We start from the raw sequence: 15,332 nt of genomic DNA, 5'->3' as shown, positions 1-15,332 counted from the left end.
TGGTGACAAATCTTTGGATTCACTACACACCATTAAATTTCGACTTTCCTCATGGTCTTCCCAATTGAGAAGAGGAAGTAGTGTGACAAATGAATCCAAACTTATGCTGTCCATTTCAACCTCATGTTCTTCATCAATTGCTGATTCAAAATCAGTCTTTGGGCAATCTGAAAACTCATCAAACCTCTCATGAATGTCTTGTGTATTGCTTGAAGTTACAAACTCTTCCTTCACATCTTCCACCAAAAATGATGGGACAACGTTGTAACCAACCAAAGAGGCACCAATTGGATCTACATGTCTCTCAAAATCTTCAAATAGTTTCCTACCAATCTCACTGGTAAACATCATATCTGCTCCTCTTCCTTTGCTTCCCTTGCTCTCAATTGACTCTTGTTTTGTTCTTGGTTGATGACGTGGACTTGAAAACATCAAGTCATCTTCAACTGGTACACCCATGAATTGTGTGAAGGAAAGGTGGTCACGTATCTTTTTAGGAAGAGAGCAATACTTATCATAGTTGTTCATAACTATATCATTGAATGTCTTGGCAGGAGACCTTCTCCTTGTACTTGTTGAAGGAGTTGTACCCTTAGACTGTCTGGAACTCCTTGAAGGTGTTTGTTCAAATTCTTTTCCTGCTTGTTTATTTCTAAACAACCCTGTCATGATGTCCAATTTGATTTTCAACCAAACTAAACTCAAATCTGAATTAGAACTCTTGATCTTCACCCAACAGGCTGGCAAGATCAAAGCTCTGATACCACTGAAAGATCCCTGATGGATCTCTTTTACCAATCTGCTGTAATTTTTATTTATTTAAATTGATTTTTCCTGCTTATTATTATTTTCTTTCAGAAATAGACAGAAGTTGCAGAAGGGTTGAATTCTTTTTGTATTTTGATGATTTTTCAACAAGTAAATAATGAAGTACAAGTACATGAACAAAGTACTGAAAATGAAGTTCATATACAGCCAAAACAAATTCGATTCAAGGCAGATTTCTGAATATAAAATCAAATATTTGACCAGATGAAGATTTCCAATAATTTCAGGAAGATTACAATCAGGAATAATTCCAACCTGGATGTTGAAAGAGTAACATAACTAGGAATGAAGTTGTGGCAAGATTCCAGCCCTCCAAGTGCTGCACGTGGGAAGGAAAGTGGCTGCCAGGTACAGCCGTATGGTTGCCAAGTACACCCAACTGGTTAGAAACCCCAAACCCCACGCTGAACTCTGTCAGAATTGCTGAACCTCCAGAAAGAATGCCGTACAATCTCCAAGATGCTAATAGCTGCAAACAAATCCAAACCACTGTATTGGGGGCTACGTCCCAAACAGGCAAGGCATTGGGGTTGGCGTCCCAGATGCTGAAAAGCTCTTCCAGAGCCAAATCTCAAATCCAAGATGTAAAATGTGTAAAAGATAATCATAGAATGAAGCTCCTGTCCCCTTATAACCCCTCTCAATTGCAAATCGAACCCTAATTGTCTCCAAGTGGCGTGGTCTAGTGGAAATGTTATAATTTCTTATTTTAAAGTGGTCATGTTACTAGAAAATGACCTTTTTCCCCATAGACAGAAATCCGCTCACTGAATTGCCCTGAGACCAAAGAGAAAGATTTAAAGAATTTCAAGATCTTTCCAACGAGCTATCACACAATAGGATGCGCATCCAGATGAGACCAAAAATCCCCTTATTACTCCAAAATGGCTAACAACTTAGCCTTATTTAATTATTAAACGCTAACTTAGGAAATATTAAAAATATAACCCAAATAGCCACAAAATGCCCAACTGACATTACAAACCCTAAAATCATCCTGTCACCTGTCTGTGACTGAAGTCGGAAATCAAGGATTCACTGGTAGTCTCATCCCTAAAATCTAGGGATGTTCCTAAAATTTAGGAAACAAGCCCAATCTCTTTGAAACTGAAACCATCTAAAAGGTCATGAATAACCTCACGACTGGCAACTGTCATGACCTCCTAAAATTTAGGGATACCCCCTAAAATCTAGGAACTGCTCCAAACTGGCTCCAAACTGCCTGTAAAGCCAAAATCCAATCACTATATGCACTGAATGAGTCCCAATCAACCTCTGCTAGCCTACGAGACTCCAATTATAGGCCAACTCCTCCGTCTCCGATGTCCACTCTAGAAAGGGGACATGACAGAAATGGAGGATTTTAGCCTAAAAATTGAATTTCGCTCCTGACCCTTCCAAAGGGTCCAGAGCGAAATTCTTGAAAACACTCATTTTCCCCTTAGACAAGATCAAGACCTTGGTGGAGATGCAAGAAGAATGGTTTATGTTTGCCTCCCAAAGAGGATCGGAGTTGGAAGAATCAATAATCAAGCTCAAAACATGATTTTCGCTCCTGACCCTTCCAAAGGGTCCAGTGCGAAAATCCTTATAGCTCTTATTTTCTTCCTTGTTTTGGCTAGGCGTTGGCATGTTGGAGGGTGAATTCGTATGTTCTTGCCTTGAAAGGTAGTTGGATGCTTTGAAAGATGAATATTTTGCCTAGATCATGAATTTCGCTCCTGACCTTTCCAAAGGGTCCAGAGCGAAATTCTTTATTAACCTCATTTGCTTCCATGCTTGGGCTTCAAACCTTGTTCCTTGGGTGAAGAGTGATGGATTTTGGCCTTGCAATCAAGATTGGGATTGAAAAGATGAGTGATCAAGCCTAAACCAAGATTTTCGCTCCTGACCCTTCCAAAGGGTCCAGAGCGAAAATCTACCTAGCCCTCATTTTCTTCCTTGATTGATCAAATTTTAATATCCAAGGCATGTTGAAAGGAAGAATGCACATTTTTTTGCCTTTGGGAATGTTTGAAAGCGATGAAAGGTGGAGATTTTGTCCTAGAAATGGAAATTCGCTCCTGACCCTTCCAAAGGGTCCACAGGGCAAAATTGCACTAGACTTCAAGTTGCTAGTGATCCATGAATTTGAAGGAATTGTGATGAGAGAAGTCCTTAGGAATGACTTCAAGTTGCTAGTGATCCATGAATTTGAAGGAATTGAGCAAAACTAAGATTTTCGCTCCTGACCCTTCCAAAGGGTCCAGAGCAAAAATTCTACAATCACCTACTTTCCTTGCAAGATAAGTCAAACTTTGGGTTTTTATAGCTTGGGTGAGTGTGAAAAAATGTTTTCTTGCCTTTTGGACTTGATTGAGGTTGAAAGGATGGAGGAATAGGCTTAAAACAAGATTTTCGCTCCTGGCCCTTCCAAAGGGTCCAGAGTGAAAAACCCTAAAACCATCTTTTTCTCCAAAATTTGTGTGAAGTCAGGCCTAGGCCTAAGTGAGAAAAGTTCTTTGGATTGCCTTGGAAAGACTCTTGATCACCAAAAATGCAAACTTTGAGCTTAAACATGAAATTCGCTCCTGACCCTTCCAAAGGGTCCAGAGCGAAATTCTAGATAGGTCTTGTCCTTGGCTAGGTTTTTGAGCGAATTTTCCTTTTCAAGGCTTATGAGGATTAAGTAGATGTTGCCAAGTTGAGAAATGGATTCAAATGAAGGAGTCTAGAGGAAACAAAGTGAAAAGAATGGAGCTAGGTAGGAGAAGACAAGCAAAACATGAATTTCGCTCCTGACCCTTCCAAAGGGTCCAGAGCGAAATTCCTCAAACTACCTATTTCCTCCTTGTGTCAAGTCAGGACTTTGAGTCCTAAGGCATGGTTGAGGTTGAAATGATGTTACTTTGCCCTGCAAGATGAATTGAAGTGAAGAAGATGAGGAATTGAGACCTAAAACTTGAATTTTGCTCCTGACCCTTCCAAAGGGTCCAGAGCGAAATTCCCAAAATCACCTAGTTTGCCCATGATGAAGGTCAAGGTATGAATTCCTAAGCCTTGGTGGAGAGAAGGCTAGCATGTGCTTGTCTTGGAGGCATTTTGGAGTGGAGAATGATGGAATTTGAGCTTAGTCAAGAATTTCGCTCCTGACCCTTCTAGAGGGTCCAAGGCGAAATCTTTTGAAACTCCTATTTTTCACCTTGTTTGGGCCAGGCGAAGAGCTAATTGTGAGATAATGTTGAAAAGAGGTCTAAATTGGGCAAAATAGCAAATTTCGCTCTTGAGCCTTCCAAAGGGTCCAGGGCAAAATTCTCATAGGGCCTGTCCCTGGGAAGGATTTTGAGCGAACTTTATTTTGAAGTCTTCTTGTTGATGATTTAAGGTGGAAAATGCTTTGTTGAAATGAACATGTCATATGTACTTAATCACCTCTTGGTTTATTTTGCAGATGGAGAAAACCAGGCCGGGGCAAGGACGACCACTTCCAGTCCAGCATCATCAAGGACGACCTATTCCAGTCCATCATCGTCAAGGACGTTCCACAGGCAAAAGGGAAGACTCAAGGTGTTCAAGGAATTGCCAGCTATCTCCAATGCCTTTCACTTCGCCACACTAAAGAACCATAAGATGACAAAGAAAGGTGATGCCAACATTTCAAGGGAAGGTACACCATCCATCCAGCACATCAAAGACAAAGGAGGTCAAAGCAAGGGTCCATTGAAGAAGCAGATAGTTTCAGAGGAGTTAATTAAAGTTGGCTTCTCAGCATCATCAAATTGAACATCAACCAAGTTACAAGTGTCAGACAAGGTGGCATCCCAGTCATCACTCCTCCAGTCGAATTGGTCCACCTTAGTGTGTCCAGATTCAATGTACCTAATTTACCGGAGGCGGCACAAACTTTGAGGCACCTACCCCTGCTTCCTATTGGTCCTCACCCTTGGAATGTAATTTTCTCATTGGCTAGAGGAAGTTTGTTGTAACAAACCCTAATTAGGGTTTCTATCTTGTAATCCTAGCCATTGATTCTAAATCAATCAGAGCATCTATTTGTAAAGGGTTTCTCTATATAAGCCCTATCTCCTCATTTGTAAAAGTTAATAGTTAAGGTTGGTTGATAGAGAATAGATAGTAGTGAATAGTCAGAGAGTAGGAAATAGTTAGAGTAAAATAGAAAGAGAAGGCAAAGATTGTTGCCAAGATGTTGTTGTAAAAGACTTGTAAACTTCATTGAAGAAATGGTGAACTCTATGGGTCAATTCAACAATTTGCATGGTCTCTATACTTCTCAAATTTGATTTCATGTTATTAGATGAGTGGAAGAAATGTGTATGATCGATGGTGAAATTTGTATATCCATACTACTAGCAGTTTGTTGATTGCAGACTTGCCTTGTGTAGTCAACTGGAATCATTTAGCTTAAGCTTAACTTCAATTGTCGCTTCTTCATTGATATGCATCAGCCTGATGGTGTCCATGTCTGTAGTGGTGATCTAAACATCATAAAGCTTTCCTCAGAAGATCGCACTAACCTTGTGGAAATGGTCCTGGGATGTCAAAGCAAGACTTAGTTAGAATTTCATCAAAGGTCATTCATTGCTCTTACATTCTTAGTATTAGAAATAGATCCCGTTTCAACCTTTCTCCTTTTTCCTTTTTTTTTCAAAATCAACGGCCAATAAAATCTCACGTTCCAGCAATATGCAAAGCAAATCAGACGTTCAGGCAGTCAAACGTAAGTCCCCTTGTGATTCCAGCAAAATCACATCATACCACGAGAAGCTCATCCACACGTAGAGAACCTACATACAAGAACCTTGGAGTTGCCTCGATTGATCCTTCGGCGAAATCTTCAGCAGTCAGGAAACTTTGTTCAAGAGAGGATAAGGTACCTTTAGGTATTTTATTCTATGTTTGGTCATGTACAAAAGACACATCAACAGTACACTACTCTCAATAGAAAAAAATAATCATTATTAAGTGATCCTTGCATAAGATCATAATGCTTTGATAGCCTAAAACGTCATAATCCATCAATACTTTAGCATATATTCTGTCTTTGGAACTTATACTATAAAATAAATAGTAGTGCCTTCATGTTCAACTGCATTAATTAAATTCAAATATTTAGGAAATATGTCAGCCTGAAATTGCTTATAATTTGGAAGTCTTTGAAACTAAAGCTTTGTGAGATCAAAAATAACAGGGAATTTTTTGTGTATTAAATTCTCTATGTTATACGGTTTTCCAAATGCCAAGTTTGATCTGTTCAAGTTGACTTTGCAAATCAGTAATCCATAGTCCAAGTCAATTCCAATTACAATGATCTGACCTTTAGTAAGAAACATTGACCTTGTGTATCCGAAGCCCATAGTTTGCCAGCTCATCTACTACCATATTGGCTCTCCTAAATACAATTTAAATGTTATGAATAACATCCTTTTCATATTACAGAGTTCACTCTGCATGTCATTAATTGCGTGGAGTGTCACCTTTAATAAGACCAACTGTGGTTTTTAAAACCAATCTATTCAGCCAGTGTTAAGAGCTAATTCAAAATCTAGAACTAAAGCTTGTACTTTGGCCAAAATATTGGTCATATAAGCTAATAGCATCCTTAGATGGCAATGTTTTCTCTGGTTGATGATGCAAAATGATCAAAAGATACAAAAGAGTGGCATTTTTTAGGAAGATATATCAATGAGAAACATAAGATGAATTTTTAGATGAGTCCCACCTAGAGAAATATAAGTTTAATGTTTAAAAGTAAATACCATGCACTTCATACAATTGCAGATTTGTAAAAGCAAGGGCTAAAGCTATGTAGTTTCTACAAATATTTACATATTCCATGTCAGTTCCCCTAGAATGTCAACAATCTTGCTCCCATTCTACATGTAAATTGCCAAAGGCTAACAAACAAAGATAATCATGAACACACTTTGAAGAGCCATGTTTAATGTCAATGTCAGAAAGAAAACTGATACTTGTAGCAATTGTAAGGAGAAAATGAAAAGAATACAAAATATCCCTCAAGGCTATTCAACATGTTCAAAATACACAAGAAAATTTTGCTTGGAACAGTTGAATTTTGAGCGTCCATCCTTAAAGAAATACTAAATGTAAATTTGAATGAAGGTACAATCCATTATTTTTCAAATCCTTACAATTTTATCAAATAATTCACCTCCAGTAACAAACTCCAGAATAATATAAATCTTTGTCCGACTTGCCAAAACCTGTATGTAAACCTCTTGTTATTCCAACAGGACAAACATCTGGAAAATAATGCATGCCTACCATAATCAAAACACATATAATTGCTAAAGAAGTACCACATAAATCTAAAACCAACTAGGAAAGGTAATCGTAGTGTGTACCTCATGCAGACGAACAATATTAGGGTGTCTAACAAGCTTCATGACACATATTTCTCTTTTAATCTGGAAAAATCAATACAGTAAAATTCAAGAATATTAATCTGTATCTTAAGCTTGAAATACAGACACAACAATTTTCACACAAAGCAAAGGCATTCATCAACAAAAAGCATGTACAAATTTATATTAACAACTTAACTCCATAGAAAATGATATAAACAACAAGACCCTAAATACATAGTCAACTAACCAAAACATCCATGCCAAATATATCAAAATGTGCAATAAGAGGGTTTTCACCTTTAAAAGGACACAGAAGTAACTTGTCATGCTATTTGGAACAATATAATGTAGATAAGGACGACACAAACAAATCTTACCTAAGCCTTAAAGGATAAAAGATATTGAATGAGAGCAATTTGCCATAAGCCTTGGAGGAGGTCAAAGGTATTATACTACTATATTTTAAATACAACTTTTGGCATGTGATCTAGACAACGTCTCCATAACATAATTTCAGGAGGGCTTAAATTTTATTTTTGACCGAAAATTGGTGGTGCTTAGCAATGAGAAGGTGGCATAAACCATCTTCATCACCAAATTGCATCTGAGAGATTGTTTTGGAGTGGTTTAAAAACATGAAATCAAAAAATTGAAGCTGGCATGCCAACATACAAACAACACAAAAACAACCAAAACAGCAGATTTCAGTCATTATTCACTAATTCATAAGCACCTAAAGCTGAAGGGTTTCCTATGGAAGACTAAATCTTTCAGTCATTATTCACTCATCCATAACCACCTAAAGCTAAAGGGTTTTCTATGGAAAACTAACTTTCACTTAAGGTGTTGAGCTCAAAACTGCATCCTACAACTCTAGAAGACAAACTTTGATAACTAACCTTGAGGAACAATATCAGGCTATGTAATCACATTGGATTCATGTTCAAATTGCAAGTGGTTTTGACCAGCTGACAAGAGTGGGAAAGTCTTCTACTCTTCTGCCTCTACAAGGCCAAGGAGGGTGTTTGTAGAGAACTTGATAGGATAATGAAAACAAAACTTGTCGCAAGGCATAGCCATACCCTATGCATAAGGTTCATACTTCAAAAGGTTATCCCTATGTTGGCTACATGTCTTTTAGAGCACAGATCTCTTAACAAAGTAAATTGCTTATCAGGTTACAATGCATTTCAAAATGTAAAACCTGCTTAACAAAATCAAATGTAAATCCATTCATAGTTAATACTTCATGTGTAACCTGAAAACCCAAAAAATACATAAAACTTTGAAAGATGTAAAAAATAGTGCATACCCTCAAAAGTATTTGGCAAAGATTAGTATTACTAAGCTTATGCTTATGCAAACTTGTAAAGAAATAAGTTACAAATAATCTGCAAAGGGTGCAGGATTTATCATTTAAAAAACATGATCAAGTAGTCAAGAAGAAAACTAATGTCTTAATCCATTCAAAACATGTACATAAATCAAAAAAATGAAGAGAACTAGAATTTACATGTAAGATCTCGTCAGTTCAGAGGTAATTACAATTAAATGCAATTCAAAACTTAAAAAAATGCTCCCATGACCAAACATTTTTAAATAATATGAAAATGAGCAAATAACTCCATAAGCTATTAATAGAAAGTTTTTACAACTGTTGCAAGAAAAGACTAACCAGAAGTATCAACAAGCTAGCAAATGTAGCTCCAAGGATTTTTCAAATCCATTAGAATTCCTTGATAAATACAGAAGCAATATCTGCATCTATGGTATGATAGTTGTGTTCCTGCTTCAATGTCTCTGTCTTTATGGAAACTTAATATGGTTATGCAAAGGATCCAGAATAACAAAAGAGCTTTTTATGTATTGTCATTTTTCAACACCTATACAAGGTATTCAAAGAAGGAATTTAGTTTATTCAGAATTTTCTACTTAATCTATTATTTTACCAACTTTGAGTAATATCTGCAATCTGGATGGGCCTGGTTGAGAATGAAAAGTGATTTACTACATTGTGAACAAATGTCTATTGTTTGACATTTAAGTTTGAATGAATCAGCTGACACTGAGTTATATGTGGTTGAACTCATATATGATGGACAAAAGCCTCTATGCGAGAACTGATAAATATGATTGCAGTCCAGTGAAAGCTTCTATGTATGACTGCAACTTGCAGTCCAGTACATTCTAGTGCTATATTCCCGTATCAGCAATTTTAAGTTCATCCCTGTCAAGCCTTTTTTTTGTCATGTCCCTACCTATTAACAAACTCCTACCCATCTTCAAGCAATGAGAAAACAGGAATAAATAAAAGACACTTGATTGATCAGTGATTTGTTTGTTAAATGATTAATATATATTATAAAAAATTAAACAAACATAAAAACAAATAGAGTTAAAGAATAAAATTGCATAAGACATAAATAATAGTACTTTAAGGTAACGATCACACAAGTAAAAGGCAGCGATTAATATAATCAATAAAAGACAAGCAATTAGGTATATGATGCAGCGCTTTAACTAATGGTAAGGCAGCAATTAAAAAGAAGATTAAGAGCAGCGATTGGAAAAGAAACCTCCATATGAAAGATGACATTGCAAAGGATGGATACCCTTCGCCTCCACTCCAGGATATACATAACTGAGATTTGTATTTACGGAGAAGGCATCAGATATATAATCTGTAGCTATTAAAGAAGATCAAGCAATCATCATCGATCAAGAGAACAGATCTGATATAAGGAATCAGACTCTCAGATATACAGCCATGGCGCATTGTATCAATAAATTGGAATGATGACTAAATGTCTATGAAATTGAACAGCAGCGAGGACAGTCATTCGTATCCTCATCCACTCTCTGAAATACGAATCAGATCAAAGGACAGTCAGCAAGCAATTACCTTTACCCAGGGAAGATCGAAGCATTCAGAAGAAGGGCACATAAGCCTAGGCTGGACTCCAGAAGTTGAACACATATACATCAAAGGATTCATCTTCAGAACAGACATAGTACTGCAGACTGATATCATATCAAATCTGCCATCCTAAGCACTTTCCTTCTCACATATATATATATATAATGTTTGAGTGTATATGGTAGAATATAAGATATGCTTGATTGTCTGAAACCCACCTTGTAGGAAGGGCTGGGGGTGTAAGCAAAAGAGGTATAAGAGGACTACGTAAGTAGGCCGTCCTAGAGTTGACCATAATGGCTCATAGGGCAAAAGGGCACTTACATAGAGGAGCCAAGGAACAGCCTTACGACCTCCGCTCAACTCTGCGAGATGGCACTTGTCTTTAGGGAGATGAGACGTTGATGGGGAAAGTAGGTACAAGCCGCTAAGCAAGCAAAGAGGGCTCTGGCAGACATCCACTCTTGGGCTTAGTGTAGAAGAGATATAAAAGGGAGAAGAGAACCTCATTTGAGAGGGGGATAATTTGGAAATCAGAAGTGCAGATCTGATTATGAAAGGTTGTGTCCCTTTCAAAGAGCAGAAATAATGAAGAGTTGCACTCTTTCAAAGGGTGCTAATGGTGAAAGGGTGTGTCTCTTGCCAAAGAGCATACATGATGAAGAGGTGTGACCTCTCCCTCACATTGAGAGATATAAAGGGAAGGAATCAAAAGCATCTAGTGAGATCACCATCGATCAGATCATAATCAGAACTGTTATTAAGTCACAGGCAGTAACATCCTTGTTTTTGATGGTATCCATGGGGATTAAGAAAAAGAAAGGAATGGGCTGGAGATCAACACAGCACTCAGAAATCAAGAAACTGCAACGAAGGTATTCAGGGACTGGTATGATATAATTCGCTCTCAATATTTTATGACTGAAATATATCGAATCTCTCATTCAAACAATTTAATAATTATAATCAATCACAAGTACAACCATAGTCTTGTACCATAAAGAAGGAATAAATACAAATAATAAGGTTGATCAATTTGTTATAATTTCAGCATTCTAACAGTGTATAACTTAGTCATTGACAGAACTATAATGAAAATATTATATTGGCCTCTCATGTATTTTCTCACTTACCATGTATTATGCATATCAATTTCATATGAATAGAATCTAGTGCCCATTCTAATTTAAGATTAGTGCCTGGATATTACATATTCAAACTCATCATGGAGGGAAGGACGAGGGGTGTAGGAAGAGGGTTAAGGCTGCCAACTAAGTAGGCCACCTTGTTGGATGCCTAAGTTCTGCCATCAAGGCCAAGAGGGTCAATGTTCTGCTCTTGGGCTTAGTTCAGTTAAGCTGAGAATTCCACTACATTCCCCCCTACCGGACCTTCCTTGATAAGCTGGTAGCAACACAAAAGATAAGGCATGGATAGGAAAGTAAGACCAGCATCCTGCTAAGCAGGCCACCTTGGATGGGGCCTAAGATCTGCCACCAAAGCCAAGAGGGTCAATGTTCCGCTCTTGGGCTTAGTAAGGTTTGGCTGGGTCACTCTTATCATGTCCTATCCCAAACCTAGAATAGATTTAATATGATTATAGCTTAAGCAGAATATTGATTTACATGTTCTAATTGAGAGCATTGGCAGCTTAATTTGTATCGATATATGCACTTGTGTTTTATATGTGATGATTGCAGGGCTTAAAAGTCAAGAAGTATTTGGAAAGATAATTATTACAAGTAATTCCCTTAACCCTAATCTCCTGAATTTGCGTTTGTGGGGCTTAATTTGAGGCAATTAGAGTAGGGGATATTACAATTGCTGCCTCCTTTTAAAAATATCAAATACATTAAAATTGGTGTGTTCTTTTGATATTGCCTAACCACTCACATACAGGGCAAGCGTTCACAATTTGCACACTGATATTAGGGAATCCCAATCCTCTCACTCTCATTGTGAACATTGTGGATTTATTCCATTTTGTAACGAGAGCCTTCTAGTCTCTCTTACCTGTGTCTTGGGTTACAACATCAATCACAAATTATTAGCTTATTCTCAACCCCTAAAGGTTCATCTTCCTTTGGTGGTAGCGAAGGTTTGACGGACATACAATGCTTCCTCCTAGAATTATACATTCCATTTTAGTTTCTAAGCATTTTAGGTTTCATTGCAAGACCCCTTGCATTCATTTCACTTTATTATATTTATTTATGAACCCCACTCAAGCGGAGGCTAAGATTCATTTTGACACAGAACATTCATTTCAATGGGATTGAAAAAGGCTTAATTTACATGAAAATTAAAAGAAGCTCTATGACTGTTGTGGTCAGTACAGCATAGAAAAACAAAGGAGTTCCTTACTGAGTTTTCAAGAAAACGTAAGCAGGAAAGGAAAATTATTTGCCTGATCGACCATCTTGTGCCTCAAAATGGCTGCCTTGTCGAGAACCTTGAGGGCCACGCTTTCTCCACTCTCCATGTTCTGAGCAAATTTAACCTTAGCGAAAGTACCTTCGCCAATAGTCCTTCCAATCTCATATTTTCCTACCTTGTGCAGCACGGCCTTCTTCGCCTTCATGTTCACTTCAAATCAAGCAAAAGCTACCAATCCTTAGCTCACAACTGATCAAATGCACGACTCAAACCGATCCAGAGAGATTTGTTCTCAAATTTATATTCCTTCAACAATGATTGAACACGTTGTGTATAGAGTACATTTTCCCGCCGATGTTCATGAGTTCGATCCCTACAAAGCCTTACAAGTGGTCGGAAGCGTTTGTAATTTTCAATACATAAAAAGCCAACCAGACGGATTAGCATGTGCAGCTTCAGACAAGAATAAATGTTGGAATTACGTTATAATCTGAAAGAACGGAGAACGCCGTACGTGTGGCGCAGATTTGTATTTTCAACGCAAGAAGTTGAGAGCCGGTGCAGTGGATCCCACACAGCAAGTCAATAAAGGAATTTAAGGGTGTATTATTGTGAAAAGCAGATAAAGAAGTGGTTCGCCAACAACATATATAAATACATTGGCCCCATCCGCGCCCTGCCTATATATATATATTGGCTTTGTGGATGTTGAAAAGCGTTTTTTATATTCTATTATGTTGTTATAGGTCTTCAATACCAAAGAGTTATTTTTGGCTTTCTCAATGTTAAAAAGTCTTTTTTTATTATATTATATTCTATTATGTTGATTGTTAGGTTGGGAGATGATAGTTTAATTAAAATTTACATATTATTAAATTTTCGAAGTCTTTAAAGAATGGTAAGTTTTCAAAAAGATATTTAATATTTTTATATCAATATATGTGTAGGATCTAAATTTGAAGGTTTTAGAATTTTGTATAAATAAGAATTATATATAAGATTAAAATGTTTATAAATTAATCACAATTATAAGTGAAGACAATAATGTTATTCTATATTTAACAGAGTTTTTTTCACTATAGCAAATTATTAGAGAAAATGGATCAAGCAAAGGCAGTAGAGGGAGCAAATGTGCAAGAGCAAAATACGAGCACAGAAGAATGCAAAGAAGCGGAGAAACCTAGAGGAGGCAGCGAACCAAAAAGTGTAAAGGGTTGTTCGATTTCAAAGCACGTTGGCCTACAAACCATTGATTTATAAAATGAAACCTATCTGGATCTGGAATTCTTAGAGGAATTGGCAATAATATGTAGATGTATTGGACCAAGAAATGAGAGGGCGAAAATTAGTGCCTAGATCATGGATTCCTAGAAAACAGAAGTCATCACAAGCTTTATGCCAAAAGGGTTATTTATTGTTATTTTGCCTCTCAAGAAGAAAGGAAGAAGGTTTTGCAGGAAGGATTATGGAAATGGATGGACATCCGCTATACATGCAAAAGTGGTTTCCAAATTTTAACCCTTTAACCTTCGACCCATATGAATATCCACCATGGATTTGGTTATATAATCTACTCCTAAATGTTGGTCAGAGGAATGTCTGGAAAAAATTGGTAGATCATTGGGGACTATTATGGAATTAGATGCAGACTTGGTGAATGTCGATTCATATCTATATTCAAGTATTAAGGTTGCAGTTGTCAGACAAATTCCCAAGGAATTTCGTCTCTAGTTAATAGTAGACACTGGATTCAAAAAGTAGAGATTGAAGAAGTGTAGCGTCCTAAAATTGCATCCTTTGCAATTTTGATCGCATTTGGGGCCCTCACCTTAGTGTGCTCATCTGCATGCTTGATCGGGACTTGTTTATGCCTCCCTCATGCAACCAAACTTTATTTTTCCATCTTGCACCTTGCATAGGCCCTTAACCTTGGCCCAATTCATGCCTTGGTCCTCACCAAGACCAAGGCGCCATGCCTCGGTCCTCCCTAATTGGGACTCATTTTGAGCCCTTAGCCCCATCCAAAATTTGAGTGGGAGTTACCCCTTCATGTCGACCTATGTCAAAAAGTTAACATTGACGATGGGCAAGGATGTAAGGAGGTCTTCCCCTCTCATTTGGACATAGGAGGCATAAGTGGGAGCATTATTTAAATTCCCTTTAGGCATTTAATTAATCTAAAGCCTTCTCTTTCCACACATCATAAAATTGGGCCCTTACCCTGAGTGTGCCCCTTTATATTCTTCCAATTAATTAACTCATCAAAAGCCCTAATTATGTCCTATTTCGACCTTCAAGACCCAATTTCGCATATCTAGACATCTCAAATTCCCACACACTCCTGGAATTTGCTTTAAAATCATAATATCTTGCTTCCCCAAAAATTTGGCGAAAAGTTGGTCGAACCGTGTGTCCGGACCATGTGTTCGAACCGTGTGTTCGAACCATGTTGGTAGCAACATGGTCCCGACTTTTTCTCCCCGAATTTCGTAAGCATGTTTTGGCGGTATTTTACTATTCAAATCCAAGAGATTGGTGAGAAATATTATTTCTAGGTCGGCCTATGACTCAAAACAAAGTTAGGGTCTCCTACATATAGTCTTCCTTTCCTCATTTGAAGATCTAAGATCAATTGATTTGGGAGGAGCCTCTTATGAAGTGAAAGTGTAGGTTATGTGAAGTCTTCTCAACCATTCATCAAGTCTACATCAACCATTCTCATTCAACTATTGTGGAGCAACTTTACATCATTCATTTGCAAGCATGTGTGTGTGTTAGGGTTTTTCCATGTTCATGCCATTTCATACAACATATGTGATTACATTCAAGAAGCAAAGTATCGTCAT

The 15,332-nt window shown here is 37.5% G+C and overlaps 1 protein-coding gene across 2 annotated transcripts in view; it reads right to left on the bottom strand.

The window, feature by feature from the left end:
- LOC131041402 (CBL-interacting protein kinase 8) overlaps window positions 1–13,063 on the bottom strand; it is a 135,357-nt gene extending 122,294 nt beyond the window's left edge. Inside the window, exons 1-3 of one of the 2 annotated variants that reach the window (XM_057974470.2) lie at window positions 12,518–13,063; window positions 7,191–7,253; window positions 6,978–7,049 (exon numbers count right to left, since the gene is read on the bottom strand). In XM_057974470.2, the coding sequence (XP_057830453.2) occupies window positions 6,978–7,049; window positions 7,191–7,253; window positions 12,518–12,691 (309 nt within the window). In that variant the 5' untranslated portion in view covers window positions 12,692–13,063. The remainder of the gene's footprint in view (window positions 1–6,977; window positions 7,050–7,190; window positions 7,254–12,517) is intronic. The other variant, XM_057974469.2, reaches the window with a different exon arrangement.
- Between the last annotated feature and the right edge of the window lie 2,269 nt (window positions 13,064–15,332).

This window comes from Cryptomeria japonica, chromosome 11 (assembly GCF_030272615.1).
Source record: "Cryptomeria japonica chromosome 11, Sugi_1.0, whole genome shotgun sequence".
Lineage (NCBI taxonomy): Eukaryota > Viridiplantae > Streptophyta > Pinopsida > Cupressales > Cupressaceae > Cryptomeria > Cryptomeria japonica.
This window is presented reverse-complemented; position numbering and strand designations above follow the sequence as displayed.